The sequence below is a fragment of the Vigna unguiculata genome, chromosome 2 (assembly GCF_037176805.1).
Source record: "Vigna unguiculata cultivar grain cowpea cultivar isolate G323 ecotype 2 chromosome 2, ASM3717680v1, whole genome shotgun sequence".
Taxonomy (NCBI): domain Eukaryota; kingdom Viridiplantae; phylum Streptophyta; class Magnoliopsida; order Fabales; family Fabaceae; genus Vigna; species Vigna unguiculata.
Window position 1 is genome coordinate 20,026,316 of NC_140793.1, and position 13,150 is coordinate 20,039,465.

The 13,150-nt window shown below is 32.5% G+C and overlaps 2 protein-coding genes and 1 long non-coding RNA gene across 3 annotated transcripts; 1 reads left to right on the forward strand and 2 right to left on the reverse strand.

Annotated features, from left to right (window-relative positions):
- Window positions 1-3,906: 3,906 nt before the first annotated feature.
- On the reverse strand, window positions 3,907-6,162 carry LOC146888402 (uncharacterized). Its single transcript, XR_014986315.1, has 3 exons — window positions 5,953-6,162; window positions 5,765-5,815; window positions 3,907-4,550 (listed from the first exon to the last, which is right to left on the reverse strand). It is a non-coding gene; the product is annotated as an uncharacterized LOC146888402 (long non-coding RNA).
- Window positions 6,163-7,110: 948 nt separating this feature from the next.
- AHP2 (Tat-binding protein 1(Tbp-1)-interacting protein (TBPIP)) lies at window positions 7,111-9,826 on the forward strand. Its single transcript, XM_028057377.2, has 6 exons — window positions 7,111-7,244; window positions 7,323-7,348; window positions 7,494-7,761; window positions 9,067-9,137; window positions 9,256-9,444; window positions 9,534-9,826. Exons 1-6 carry the CDS (start codon window positions 7,217-7,219, stop codon window positions 9,630-9,632), a joined length of 681 nt encoding a protein of 226 aa, XP_027913178.2. The 5' UTR covers window positions 7,111-7,216; the 3' UTR covers window positions 9,633-9,826.
- A 997-nt stretch (window positions 9,827-10,823) lies between these two features.
- LOC114174333 (Regulator of Vps4 activity in the MVB pathway protein) lies at window positions 10,824-12,732 on the reverse strand. Its single transcript, XM_028059168.2, has 5 exons — window positions 12,467-12,732; window positions 12,256-12,359; window positions 11,995-12,166; window positions 11,732-11,851; window positions 10,824-11,639 (listed from the first exon to the last, which is right to left on the reverse strand). The coding sequence occupies exons 1-5, from the start codon at window positions 12,650-12,652 to the stop codon at window positions 10,965-10,967; spliced, it is 1,257 nt and encodes a 418-aa protein (XP_027914969.1). The 5' UTR covers window positions 12,653-12,732; the 3' UTR covers window positions 10,824-10,964.
- Window positions 12,733-13,150: the final 418 nt, after the last annotated feature.

Here is a 13,150-nt window from a genome sequence, read left to right on the forward strand (position 1 = left end):
AGTTTAGAGAAATGATCGTCTCAATTTAAAGAAGAACTGGCAACGTAATTCTTGTTCCTTTTATTGTTGTTCCAACCACAATATATATACATAAAGATTAAATAACTAGTTATCTCAATCTATGCTAATTACATTTAAATCATTCCTAAATATAATTTGTACAAATTGTCACAATTATAATTGTGGTAACAAAATCAATTATAATAACAAAGAATATTAGAATATTTATGGAGAATATTATGGAGTATCAACAATTATTAAGGGATATTTCATTACCCCCTCCCCCTCAAGTTGGGTATATGGTTACAAATGCCCAACTTGGAAAGAGCACATTCAAATTGAGTATTCCCTAAAGCCTTGGTGAAGATATCTACTAGTTAAGCATGATAAAGCACATGACTGGTAGCAGTAGTTCTACTTTAATGGAAGAACGAGACAAGGTGTGTTGCTTTTTAGTTTTCCATGAGATGGGTGAATTACCAAGAAGAATAAACTAACTAGTAAGAGATTTTCTAGTCAAAGGACAATCAGCCCAATCTGAGTCACACCAAGCATAGAGTTGTAAATCACAATCAACACTTAACAAAATTTCTTGTCCAAAATTAGCTTTCAAAAAACGCACTCCAAGTAGGGCAACCTCCCAATGTTCTTGTCGAGGATGTTGCATGAAGTGTGCAAGTGTATGCACACAATAAGAAAGTTCAAGCCTAGCAATAGACATGTAAATTAATCGTCCTACCAACCTTCGATATTATTCTACCTACTAATCCACTCTCTATGGCCTAAATGTGGAGTGGGCCAAAACAGGGTAGGTCGGCCCGCATTGTCATCTCTAATACTGAGGGAGAAGAATTTTTGCTAAGCAAATTTTAACATGGACTTTTGTAGAAACCTATTTTTACACTTTCAAAAACAACTGAAGTTACCCCTTTCAAGAAGCGTTGAACAAAACCATAGAAGTTAACCTTTTTGTGTTTTTCACTTTTCAAGCTTTATGGATTTTTTTTTCTTTTCCAAAGTATTAAACCTAAGAGTAGATACAAATAAATAATAGGCCACATAAAAAAAAATCCAACTCACACAAATAGTGCGAGGTTGTCACTGTTAGGGATGTCAAAAACGTTCGTACTCACGGGTATCCACGGATAAAACCCGCAACGGGTAGGAAACGGATATTAAAAATGGATACCCGCTACCCGCGGGTACGTGTATTTTTGATACTTGCATGTTAACGGGACGGGCACGAGGATCATAGTATCCGTACCCGTTGATACTCGTACCCGCCAAACTTTAATTCATAAAAATACTCTTATATATATATATGTATATATATATGTATATATATATATATATATATATATATATATATATATATATATTAGTAAAAAACATTCTTACCTAATTTTTTATAAGCTGCATATCTTGTCTTGTATTTATTCTTCTAGCTTCAAGTATTGGTACGGTGTCTTCTTCCATGTACACCCCTTGACATTCTTCTCTTTCCTTTGGGCATATACATCAAATCCTATATAGACAATGACGTTTATGGTATGCTTGTTGTCAAATGATGGAATCAAAATAAGAATAGACACGTGGCAATTGAGGTTTATTATTTGTTTATTTTGTTTATTTTTCAGGAATCAATTGGAGAAAGTGAGCTTGTTGATCAAAGCACTAATTAAAGAATTTCCATTGTGTTGAACGTCATTTTGTATTTACTTTTATAATTATTTGGACTTTGATGAACTTGAGTTTATTTGAACTTTATTTAAAATTTATGACAGTGATGTATTTTATTTTATTTTATTTGAATTTATGATTAAATATTTGTTTTTTAAATAATTTTGTAAATATCCGCGGGTACCCGTGATATCCACAGGTATAAAAAAAATAGACGGGTACCCACATAACGGATACCCAACAGATATGGGTACGAGTACGAAGCAGATATTTATTCAGCGGGTAGGGTACGGGGAGCTACTATCCATATCCTACCTGCCCCGTTGACATTCCTAGTCACTATGTTGTTAAGAATTTTAACGTCATTTGCTAAAAGGACCTAATTAATCAAAATTTTACAAAAATGAAAACCAAATTAATCACAAAACGAAAATAGAGACTAAATTAAATAAAATTGACGAAAATAGAGACAATTATATATTTAAACATTTTTTTATAAAATATAGACAAGTTCGTGGAGGATTTTAAATGCATTATATATATATATATATATATATATATATATATATATATATATATATATATATATATATATATATATATATTTATTTATATTATTTTACCATATGTTGTTTTTAATTATGTAATGGTGATTTAGTTTGTTAATTTGAGTTGTTACATTTTTAAAGTTGTTTACTCTTTAAAATTTATTATATTTTACTTAATTTCATATAAAGTATTTTCTTTTAATTTTGAAATTTTTGGATAATTTTATTATTAAAATTATATATATCACATATATAATTTATTATTAAAATTATGCACACATATGTGTGAATATTAGTTTTAAAAAATATGACAACATAGCAATTAGAATAATAAATTAAAATTAAAAATTTCTAATAATATCTAAAAATAAATATGATAATATTTTAATATTTAAATTTTAATTTATTAGTTAAGTAATCAACAAATTTTTAAAATAAAAGTATATATTTATCTGAAACGCGAAAAAAAAAAACAAAACTAAAAAAGTGAAGTTTTGTGTCGTTTTATGACTTTCTTATAAGTAAAAGAAATAAAAAGATTAAAATAATGTGTTCAAAGCACAGCTAAGGACTTCACCTTGGATTCTTTTAAGCTGTTTTTGGAATTAAACTTATTTATTCTTTTACTTCGTTTTGTAATTTCTTAGAAGATTAAATATATTTTTAGTTTTAATTTTAACTTTAAGTTAAAATTAAAATTACTTTATCTTTAAAAGTTTAGATTAATTTATTTTTTTATCTTTAAAATATATGAATTTGACATTTTAAATGTGTCTTTTAACTGAAATGAAAATAATTTAAAGAATATAAATTACAAAAACTTTGTATCTCTCAATTTCAACTGTTTTGAGATACAGAACTTTAAAAAATTACAAAAATTATATCTCTCTATTTCATCTGTTTTGAGGTGTAACACTTTTAAAATTACAAAAATGCTTAAATCGTACTTTCTAAATACGATTGAAGTAGGCAGTCATGCTTTGAACACACGAATTTTGGTTTTTTTTTTTTTTTTTTTTTTTTTTTTTTTTTAATTTCTTTTGCTTATACAAAGTTGTTAGAAGGACCAGAGTTTCACTTTTTAGTTTTTTATTTTATTTTTTTCATATCAGACAAATATTTTTTTATTTAATTTTTTTGTTAATTATTATTAAAAAAATTATTTTAATTTATTAATCATATTATTAAAAAATATCTGAAAATATAACATGTTATATTTTTAAAAAATAATATTCACACATATAATAAATAAATTATATATATAATTTTAATAATAAAATTAGACTTTTTAATTTTTAATTTTTTATTTTATATAAAATTAGACTTTGTTGGATTAAGCACTTGATACAAATCATATAGGACTATTTATTTTTTATCTAACATATATTGTGAAAAAAAAGAAAAATACGAAAAGGGAGGTTGAATTATGTTTTAAGCAACTTTACGGAAGTATTATTTAGTTATATGTAATAAGATGAAATAGATTTATATAGGTCACAAAATATGACAGCTTTTTACAAACTGAATTTTAAAAACTTCATCATCTTATAGTTAGTTTATCCGATGTAATGTGCAATATGATAGATTAAGGGAGAAATAATTCAATATTTTTACATTGGTTTCTTTTACAACGCAAATTAAGTCTAATTTTTTACAAATTAATCAAGTTTCACTAAACATATTGTTGTTCTGAAGTACATATAAGTATTATTTTTATATTGTAGTTACTTATAGTTGACAACAAATGGTGAACACATCTCCTCCAACACAAAAATTAAGTCCCAAGAATATTTTTTATGTTACATTAACTTAATGTTTGTATGCATTTATCAATAAACACTTATCGAACAAGGTGGAATATCTTATTAGTGCTTTATCATTTGTAAAACGGAACACTCTCTTTTTTTACATGATTTGTACATCATTTATCAAACACATTTTTTTCACGTTTTAAGCTTTTTGTATTAAGCACTTAATCAAAATCATATATTGCTCAAGTTGTAACGTCCCATTTAAATAGATTTATCTACTAAACAGAACGTCACAATTTTTTTTGATAACAAGAACCCATCAGATAAACTTGAAGCGTATGAGAGGTAACTATTACAGTCATCCCAAGAGTACTTAGAGGAAAACCTGGACATACAACCATGCCATGACTAAAAGAAAACTAACAGAATCCAACAGTTTTGCAAAAGGAGTTGCCATTGGCAACTGATACAAGGGGCCTCCTGGCCCTGAAACTATTCCTAAGACCTCCAAACAGGGAAGTCTAGGCCGCACCGCTGCGTCTCCCAGATCCATCACGAACCTCCCTCTCATCTGCTCCCACCAGAAGGTGATCATCGCAAGAGAGAAAACATAACAGAAAACAAACACAAACATGCAAGGGTAAGCTAGTGTAATATAATACTTATCATGGTATAAAGGAATAAATGCGTAAACATTCCCAGACATACAACACGGAGACACAATATTCATGGTATGACAAACAAGCAAGACACTATGACTCAATTATCCGGATACATATATTAAGATCGGATTCACTGGATGCCTGCACTCGTGGTGGCCTCTACTGCTCTGCAGAGCCATTGCCAATGGGTTTCACCCTACCACTCACGAGGTTAGCCTTCAAACGTCTAAGGCCATTATCCTGCCAAAGACTAGGGCCTCCCGCTACTCTCACCACTTGGGTCAGTTTGCTCTACTTGAGACTCACTGACCCTTTAGAGTTTCGGGATGCAATCCTTACTTGAATCCTTATCTTAATATATACACTACACGCCACCATAAAGTCTCCCCACGAGACTCATGGAATTACGCCTATCACACGCCACCATAGAGTCTCCCCACAAGACTCATGGAATTACGCCTATCTCACCATCATAATCATGTTTCATACCATATCCACCACCTTTATCTTGAACATCCAATTCTCATGCAAGTTCTCAACCAACCAAACAAGTCATGTTTTCCATTTCATACTCAACATAACAAGGCTTCATTTAATCTCATACAATCAAGCACAACACACAACCATAATTCTTGCACCAAAATTTCTAAGAAAATTTATTATCACATAACCAAAATCACTACAGTAATGCGTGACACATTTCTCAAGCTACAGATATCTAATCGACGATCCAACCGGTCAAAACATAAAATAGCATGTTATGAACCACATGTCAAAATTTGAGCTCAATCAAACGGTTAATGAGTCGGGAAAGTCAATTTTTCTAAAACTGCACATATCAGAAAAGTACACAGTCGCCCAGCGAGCCAAGGAACTAGCCCAGCGAGCCAAGGAACTAGCCCAGCGAGCCAAGGAACTAGCCCAGCGAGCCAAGGAACTCGCCCAGCCACTGTGCGACGCATCAGAATACGAAAAAGACGTTAATCATCCCAGTTTCTTGAATATTTGAACCCCTAACTCAGAAATATACCAAAACTAACGTTTTCCAATCATTTAAGCATAAAACATAAACGAAAACAAACCACATATTTCAAAAACGCGAAAAGAACCTAGCTTCCCTTACCTTCGTTTGAGCACCAAAAACAACAGATCCGCAAATCCCCGAAAATGGCAGCTCCAGAACCAAGGAAGTGAGTTAGAAACATGGAGACCAAGACAGAAACACGAGATCAGAGTTAAACCCTTCCAAAACCAGCGTACAAGACAGTGGGAAGAAGAAAAACGGACAAAAGATCTTGAGTTTTAACTTACCTAGAGTACCGGACGGGTTAAGCTAGCTTGGAAATGGGAGGTGATTACGTGCCCTAGCAGAGCTCCTGCGTTTCTTAGAGTCCAGAGAGTTTAAGGGAGGGGGAGCCTTCTGAAAAGTGACAAGAGCCAAAATGAGGGGACAGTGTAGGGTATAGGGTCCTTCTGTAGGGCAGGGCCTTGGGCCTCCGAAAAGGCCAGGCCCAAACTTTATATTACTGAAAAGGGGCTTACACAAGTTTTGCTCTAACATATATGAATTCTAAAACAAAATCAAGTTCTTTCTTTTTTGTGGGAACTATAAGAAATTTTGAGTTATAAAAAGTCAAATTTGGTCAGAATAATATTTGGTGATCAATTTTATGGCTTATCGATCAAACTTTTCATTTCTTTTAGTGTTGCTTTGATATCTTACCCAAAATTTACTATCAAAATTATCCCTTCTCCTTTTATGTTTTCTTCCATAATCATAAGAACTAGGTTAAATAACTTCATGAAGCGTTTATTATCTTAAATCAACATCTTTCTTCTAGTAATTTTTTTAATTAATGATTTTGCATTTCATTAAGAAATATAAGTATTTATACTTTATGGTTTTAATTGAATAAAATGGCTTTAATAGATCAACACAATTTAAATTTAACTCTCAAGATTTTAATATGCTAAAAATAATATTTTACTCTACTAAAATTAATTTTATGTGATTTTTTATGGTTAAATTAAAAAAAAAATAAGTTATTTTAATAAATTAAAAACTCATTTAATCGCTTAAAATATAACTAAATACTCAATTTTAAGTTTTAAATAATTCTAATCAATTAAATATTTTTTTAACAAATCTAAAAATATTTTAACCCGTTAAAACACGTTTTAATATATTAAAATGTGACTAAAAATCACGAATTAAATTAAATGTATAGTTTTTCTAACTTACGTAATGATTAAATTAAGATGAAACAATAACTTTAAATATGATTAAGTTTGTTTTTCAGTTTTTATTAGACACAGTCATTAAAATGAAACAAAACCATTTTACTAAAATTAGAAAATAAAAAACTAAAATCAAAATGACCAATCTAATATAAGTACATTTTATTTTTTCAATCCCGTGGGAGAGTGGTAATTTTCTCATTAATTTCCAAACGACGTCGTAGTTAGTGGACCATTTCATTTCTTCCTTCGGTCAGACACCCTTCTTTTGCTTTTGGCGGAAAAGAGAAAAGGAAAATCCTGAATTTTCCCGCCAATTTTTTCTTCGATCCGAACAATGGCACCAAAATCCGATAGCGCCGAAGGTAACATCTCCGCCGCACACCTTTCATTTCACAGTTCTTACCTCAAATCCTAACATCTCTCACTCTTTCATTTCACAGCTATCGTGTTGAACTTCGTCAATGAGGTAAGCATCAACACCGTTCCCAATCTTGTGTCATCTCACGCGATACGCCTTCATAGTAGCAAGAAAATTAAAATTTAAACTAAAATCGCCTCATTTTGTAATGGCGGTTTCAATTTTGATTTTGATTTTTTTGAAATTTGATCAGCAAAACAGGCCGGTGAATACGCAGAACGTGGCGGATGCGTTGCAGAAGTTCAACCTGAAGAAAGCGGCGATTCAGAAAGCGTTGGACAACCTCGCTGATGGGGGACGCATTTCGTTCAAGGAGTACGGTAAGCAGAAGATATATCTCGCGCGGCAAGATCAGTTCCAAATTCCCAACAATGAAGAACTTAACCAGATGAAGGAGCAGAATGCTGACACGCAAAAACAGCTAGAAGATCAGAAAAAGGCTATCAGTGAGGTTGAAGCAGGTATATGTACTCTACTATAGCCATGGACCCTAACGCAACATTTTTTGTAGTTTGGACATGTTTAGATAAACTTTAAAATTTATAAAAAAAAAAATGAAGTAAGCACCTTCACATACTAAAATTAGTTTATCTATAAGCTTAAAAAGAAAAAAAAAAACTTTTTTGGGCAACTTAACATGTGAGAGCTTTTGCAAATTAGCTTAAACTTATTCTAGTTTAAGGTATATTGAGGAACCGATATTTCATTTCTTTTCTTATTTGTAAGTGTTTACCAGGAATTTATCTAAACAGGTTTTTAGTGTATTCCAGTGAATGAGACATAGATCATTGTGAGTTCATGTTTGATTTTGATAAGCAATTCTTCCAAGTTCATTTTGTGATTTTCCTCATTTTGTGGATTGGAATTTGAAACGGTACCTTTTCAACTTTTATCCAAATTTAACTTATGTGCATGTTTGGATTAAAGTGGAGAGACTTCAAATGCATCTTTACTTTCTAAACAGCGATTTTCTTCTTCTTTATGTGTGAAGTTCACAATTATGCCTTTGAATATAAAAATAAATTTTAAATTTTAATCTAAGTATAGCCATCTTACCTTCATCCAATGGTTTGATTTGCTAACTGAACCAATGATATGAATCATTGAGTGAACCAAATCCATATCATTTTCTGCAGATAGCGATTTCCTGCATTCTCTTAATTAGCAGATCGAAAACATTGAAAGAAGATCAGATGACTCGAATACTTTACTAAATTGGACTTGAAACATGTATCTGAGATTTGGTTTTGATTGGTGTCGAGTTGCCTGATTTCCATCTAAAGGCTTCGATTGGGCGACTGTGACAATTATGTGAATTATTGTGTATTCTAAGTTTGGGTGATTTGGTTTTGTCAATTAAATGCAATCATGCATCAGAGTTGTTAAACGAAGATTAGACAACTCATTTTGTCTTTGGTAAATTAGACTTAAAATAGAAATTCAATATTAAACAGTGAAAACATTGACAATCGTGTTAGTGTTTTAAGTTTAAATTACAAAAATGAAATAAAAGTAATGTGACATTTTGTAATTATATGTGAAATAGAAAATGAATAGAGAACTCTTTTTTCTGTGACTAAACAAACAAGTCCTTCTTAGAGTACTGCTGTGCAATGATTTTAATGAGTGCCGCATTGTTTAATAATTTTGCTATAAAAACATTTCATTCTGGATACTAGTTATCGTAGATTTGGAACAATTGAGAATTTGAAATTGTGGACATAACTCTTGATCTTGCAATTTAAGAATGTAACTTGGTGGTGCAGAAATTAAGTCGTTGCAATCAAATTTGACACTGGAACAGATCTTTGAAAGAGAAGTGAACCTTAGATTGGAGGTAGCTGATGTGGATGCTTGTGTGTGTGTGTTTTTTTTTTAATTTCTTGAAAAGGAATTATTGGTGATTGTTCCTGCTGTTTCAACTAAGATGTTTTGCATTTTATGTTCTGCATCAGGTTCAAGAAATGGAGGAGAAATTGACCAAGTTACGTGGAGGTGTTACTCTGGTGAAGCCAGAAGAACGCAAGGCAGTTGAGGGTATGTTGTCAGAGATGATAGGTCACTGGAGAAAGCGTAAAAGAATGTTCAAGGATTTATGGGATACCCTCACTGAGAACTCACCTAAGGATCCCAAAGAATTTAAGGTTTCTTTCTTGGCCAGTCACATCCTTAGATCTTATTCGTTATTGTTAATGTTTCTGTTATCACGTTGATACTAGTCTGTACTTTGCAGGAGGAGCTTGGAATAGAATATGATGAAGATGTTGGGGTGAGTTTGCAGTCGTATAATGACCTTATTCAAAATGGTAAGAAGCGTCCTAGGGGGCAGTGATGTATTTATTGAAATTAACAATTAAGAAATACAGATTATTTGGTGTTCTGACCAAAATATAAATTACTGCAAATTACAGACAGCTTATGCATTGAGTTTTTACAATTCTGATCTAGTTTGGTTTTATTCACTTTACAACCCTAGCTCATCACTAGAGTATTATTGTCTCAATGCAATATATTTTTATTACTATATCTTTTGGCTCAGGCATTGGTCCTCTTTATTTTGCATAGTATTCTGGTGCTCATGATTCAAGGAAACATTACCTTTATAGTTGAACTTCATATCTACTGAATAATGAAATTGGCATCAACAGATCCTGGGAAACAAAACTAACTCTAAGCAGAAAGCACTCATATTCCATTTTCGAGAAGAAACTACGTGCTCCCTCCTTAAAAATCTTACCCAGGGATTTCCTGGTATACTCGAGTATCATAGTTATTAGAAAATCCTAATATGTATGATTTTAAATATACTACTTGATTAGCTATTTAATACATAAATGAAAATTGGTGCAATATTGTATCATCGATGACTTGCACAATTTAATGTTATTTTTACTTTATTTACTTTTCTTTCACCAATTCCCTTGAAAGAAACTTATTAGTCATACAAGCATAAATTGTTAAAAGGAATTGAAAGTCAATTTTTAAACCTATTATTCGATCATATTACTATTTTATTTCTCTCATTCAATACATGAACTTTGTTTGGTTCCATTGCTTTGTTTATATTATTTATTTTTAAGAGACTTCACAAACTCAATGACCTAACAATTTTGTTTTATGAGATTTATGTTCAAGTTGATTTTATTTTTCTTGTGTTAAATTATTAAACGAACACAAGGTATTATTTTTACAATATATTGAAGTTAATTTTTTATTGTCTCTAATCTTATGATCCAATACAGCTTTTGATTCAAGTTTCAAAAGTTTGACTGTTCATGATTTGAATATCCCTTCGATAGTTTTTAGTATTATGTTTCAAATTGTTAAGATGGTTAATAATTGGTTTAAATGTTAATGACATCCCAGGTTTTTTCTGCAGTCATATTTCTGTGTGTGATCAAAATATCAACCTGCTTCCTGTGTCCATGACTCCATGTCCAGAGAGTGCCTACTTTTATGTTGTAATTGCAATAAAGAGAGAATCCCCAACATTAATTTTTCGTCGAACTAATTAAATTAACAATTTAAACAATGAAAAACATATTGACATTCTGATGACAAATCCATGAGACAAAATTTAAAGAACCAAGCCATAGCACACTTAGGTACTTGAAAATCTTCAACCTGAGGTCCTACTTGCAAATTATACACTATAATTTTGCATTCATCTAGACCTCACTGAAATTGGCCTCTTGTGCAAATCCAACTGAGGCACACCCTGCATCTTGGATTCTGACACTGTATTTAATACTAGTTTCCTGGAACCTGAATTGACATCTATACCAGCACCATAACCTGAAGATGTCTTCTCGGAAGATTCATTTTTATTCTGATTGTTATCAGTTTCATCATCACTATCATCAAAAACTACTTCCTCTTTGAAAGGATCACCCTCAATTTCAGCATCCACCGAGGCATTAGTCCCCATCAAAACCTTATCTGTTGAATTTCTACTTATAAAGTCTTTTGACCCTTTTAACTCATCTATATCCTTGTTAAAATCTTCTCCTTGAGTTTCACTGAAGATTTCCTTTTCCATCTGATGTTTCGCATTATCCTGTCCATCCTCCACTTTTCTTGTTTGAGGGCCTGGACTATCATGATCATCAGGATCATGTGACTGAGATCGGGAGAGTTCCACTGCTGCTCTTGCAGCAGCAGCAGCATATGCTGCTGACTCGAATGCTGCCTGTGCTGCATCAGCTACGTCCTTGTACTTTTTCCTGCCCTTAAAGGAATCAGTTAACTCCTCATTTTTCCCTCTACTAGGCAAAATGCTCTCATTCTCTTCCTCCTTCTCAGGTCCAAGCTGGTTTTGTAATTCTACAGCGGATTGTGCCTGAACAGTTATCATCAGATGCCATAAGTACTTGTTTTTCAAATGTATTATACAACTAGAAATTGTAAATGTTGTTGGCTCAGTTTTTATACCTCAACTGAAACTGAAGTTTCTTCAAGCTGCAGAACAATACCATTCTCAGAAGCAATGTCTTTGAGTACCTTCATTCTGCTTTCCAGGCTTGGCATCCTTGTTGACAGCTTTTGTATCATCTATGAGTAATCGAGATAAAAAGGGTTGTAAAATAGTGTCCAGAGAAAAACTATATATCTTTTACATAAATCCTAGTTCCTAAGAGGCAAAACAAAATAGCGGGAACAAAGATTGGTGATTTTGATGTCATATATATACATACCTGAGGATGGACGCCACAGTTGTTCCTCAACTCAATAGAACGAGCAGCAAACTCCTTGCCAAAGCGCGAGGTCAAAACGGCACGAATCTCTTGTATCTCCGGAAAATCTCCACACCTTGATGCTGCATAGAGCAACCCCGACGCTGCCTCTTTCAGTTCCTCGGGACATTCCCTACAACAACAACACCAAACCCATTATTTCAAGAGAAAATTAAAAGTTAAAACCAATTCCTTCACCTAAAAAGTTACCCTTAAACCAACCTTTCTTGTTCAATGAGGTGGATCCTTTCGATCAAGAGGTTGCAGTATCCTTCAATCCTGTCATACACATCCAGCATGTTCTGATCCTTGATCACATGCTCAACCTACAAAAAAACAAACAACCCAGTTTTAAGTTAGCTCGATAATGCAAAGTGATTAAATTGAAAAAGTTGTCTGTGTGAGAGAGAAGATAAGATGTGTAATATCTTACTCTAAGTGAAGCACGTTCAAGGTGACCCAGTTGGAGGAGTTCAAGTACATCAGAACGTGCATGTCTAAGGCGAGCCTGGCGCTGGTTCTTGAGAACAGCGAGACGTGAGATTGCAAGGTTAGCAATAGCCTTGAACTTTGTAGCCTTGAAGGTTCTACCGAGGAGAGCATCAAGCTTCTTACCCATAGATAACAACAAAACGAACACAACCAATTAAGTGTTGTTGATGATACCAACAATGGCAGCTTCCAACCTATGGAACAAAGAAGCTGGCTCAAAATTCTGTGATGTCAAAGAAAGAGAGAGAAAATGGAGGTTTTATATGGTGATTTTGAGAACAAGTGCCAGTTGGCATTTCTCTGATATTTCCCTTGCATAAAGATTTTACCTTTTGATATTTTTCTTTATTGGGTGTTGTTGATTGCAACAGTTTTCTTAGGAGAGAAGAGTCTTCAACGCGGTTGGCGTGTGAAGTGTTGAAGGAATCACTTTTTCAGTTGCCACCTTCTCAGAAAATATGTGAAGAAATCACAGAACGGAAGCCCCAAACACAAATCATCGTTTTGGTGTGACTATTTGGTTAGACGCATGAGACGGAAATCCAAAAGTCATAATCATTCTTGTTTACTTTTTTTTTTTTTTTTTGCATACGTTTATTTTTAATATTAAATTAAGAAAATTAAT

Bases quoted from the DNA above. Each gene is read 5' to 3' on its own strand.
- AHP2 (XM_028057377.2), top strand. From the start codon at position 7,217: ATGGCACCAAAATCCGATAGCGCCGAAG. The intron at 7,349-7,493 runs GTAAGCATCAAC...AAATTTGATCAG, and splicing joins TGTTGAACTTCGTCAATGAG to CAAAACAGGCCGGTGAATAC. The intron at 7,762-9,066 runs GTATATGTACTC...TTGGTGGTGCAG, and splicing joins TATCAGTGAGGTTGAAGCAG to AAATTAAGTCGTTGCAATCA.
- LOC114174333 (XM_028059168.2), bottom strand. From the start codon at position 12,652: ATGGGTAAGAAGCTTGATGCTCTCCTCGGTAGAACCTTCAAGGCTACA. The intron at 12,360-12,466 runs GTAAGATATTAC...GTTTTTTTGTAG, and splicing joins TTGAACGTGCTTCACTTAGA to GTTGAGCATGTGATCAAGGA. The intron at 11,852-11,994 runs GTATGTATATAT...GATTACTCATAG, and splicing joins ACTGTGGCGTCCATCCTCAG to ATGATACAAAAGCTGTCAAC.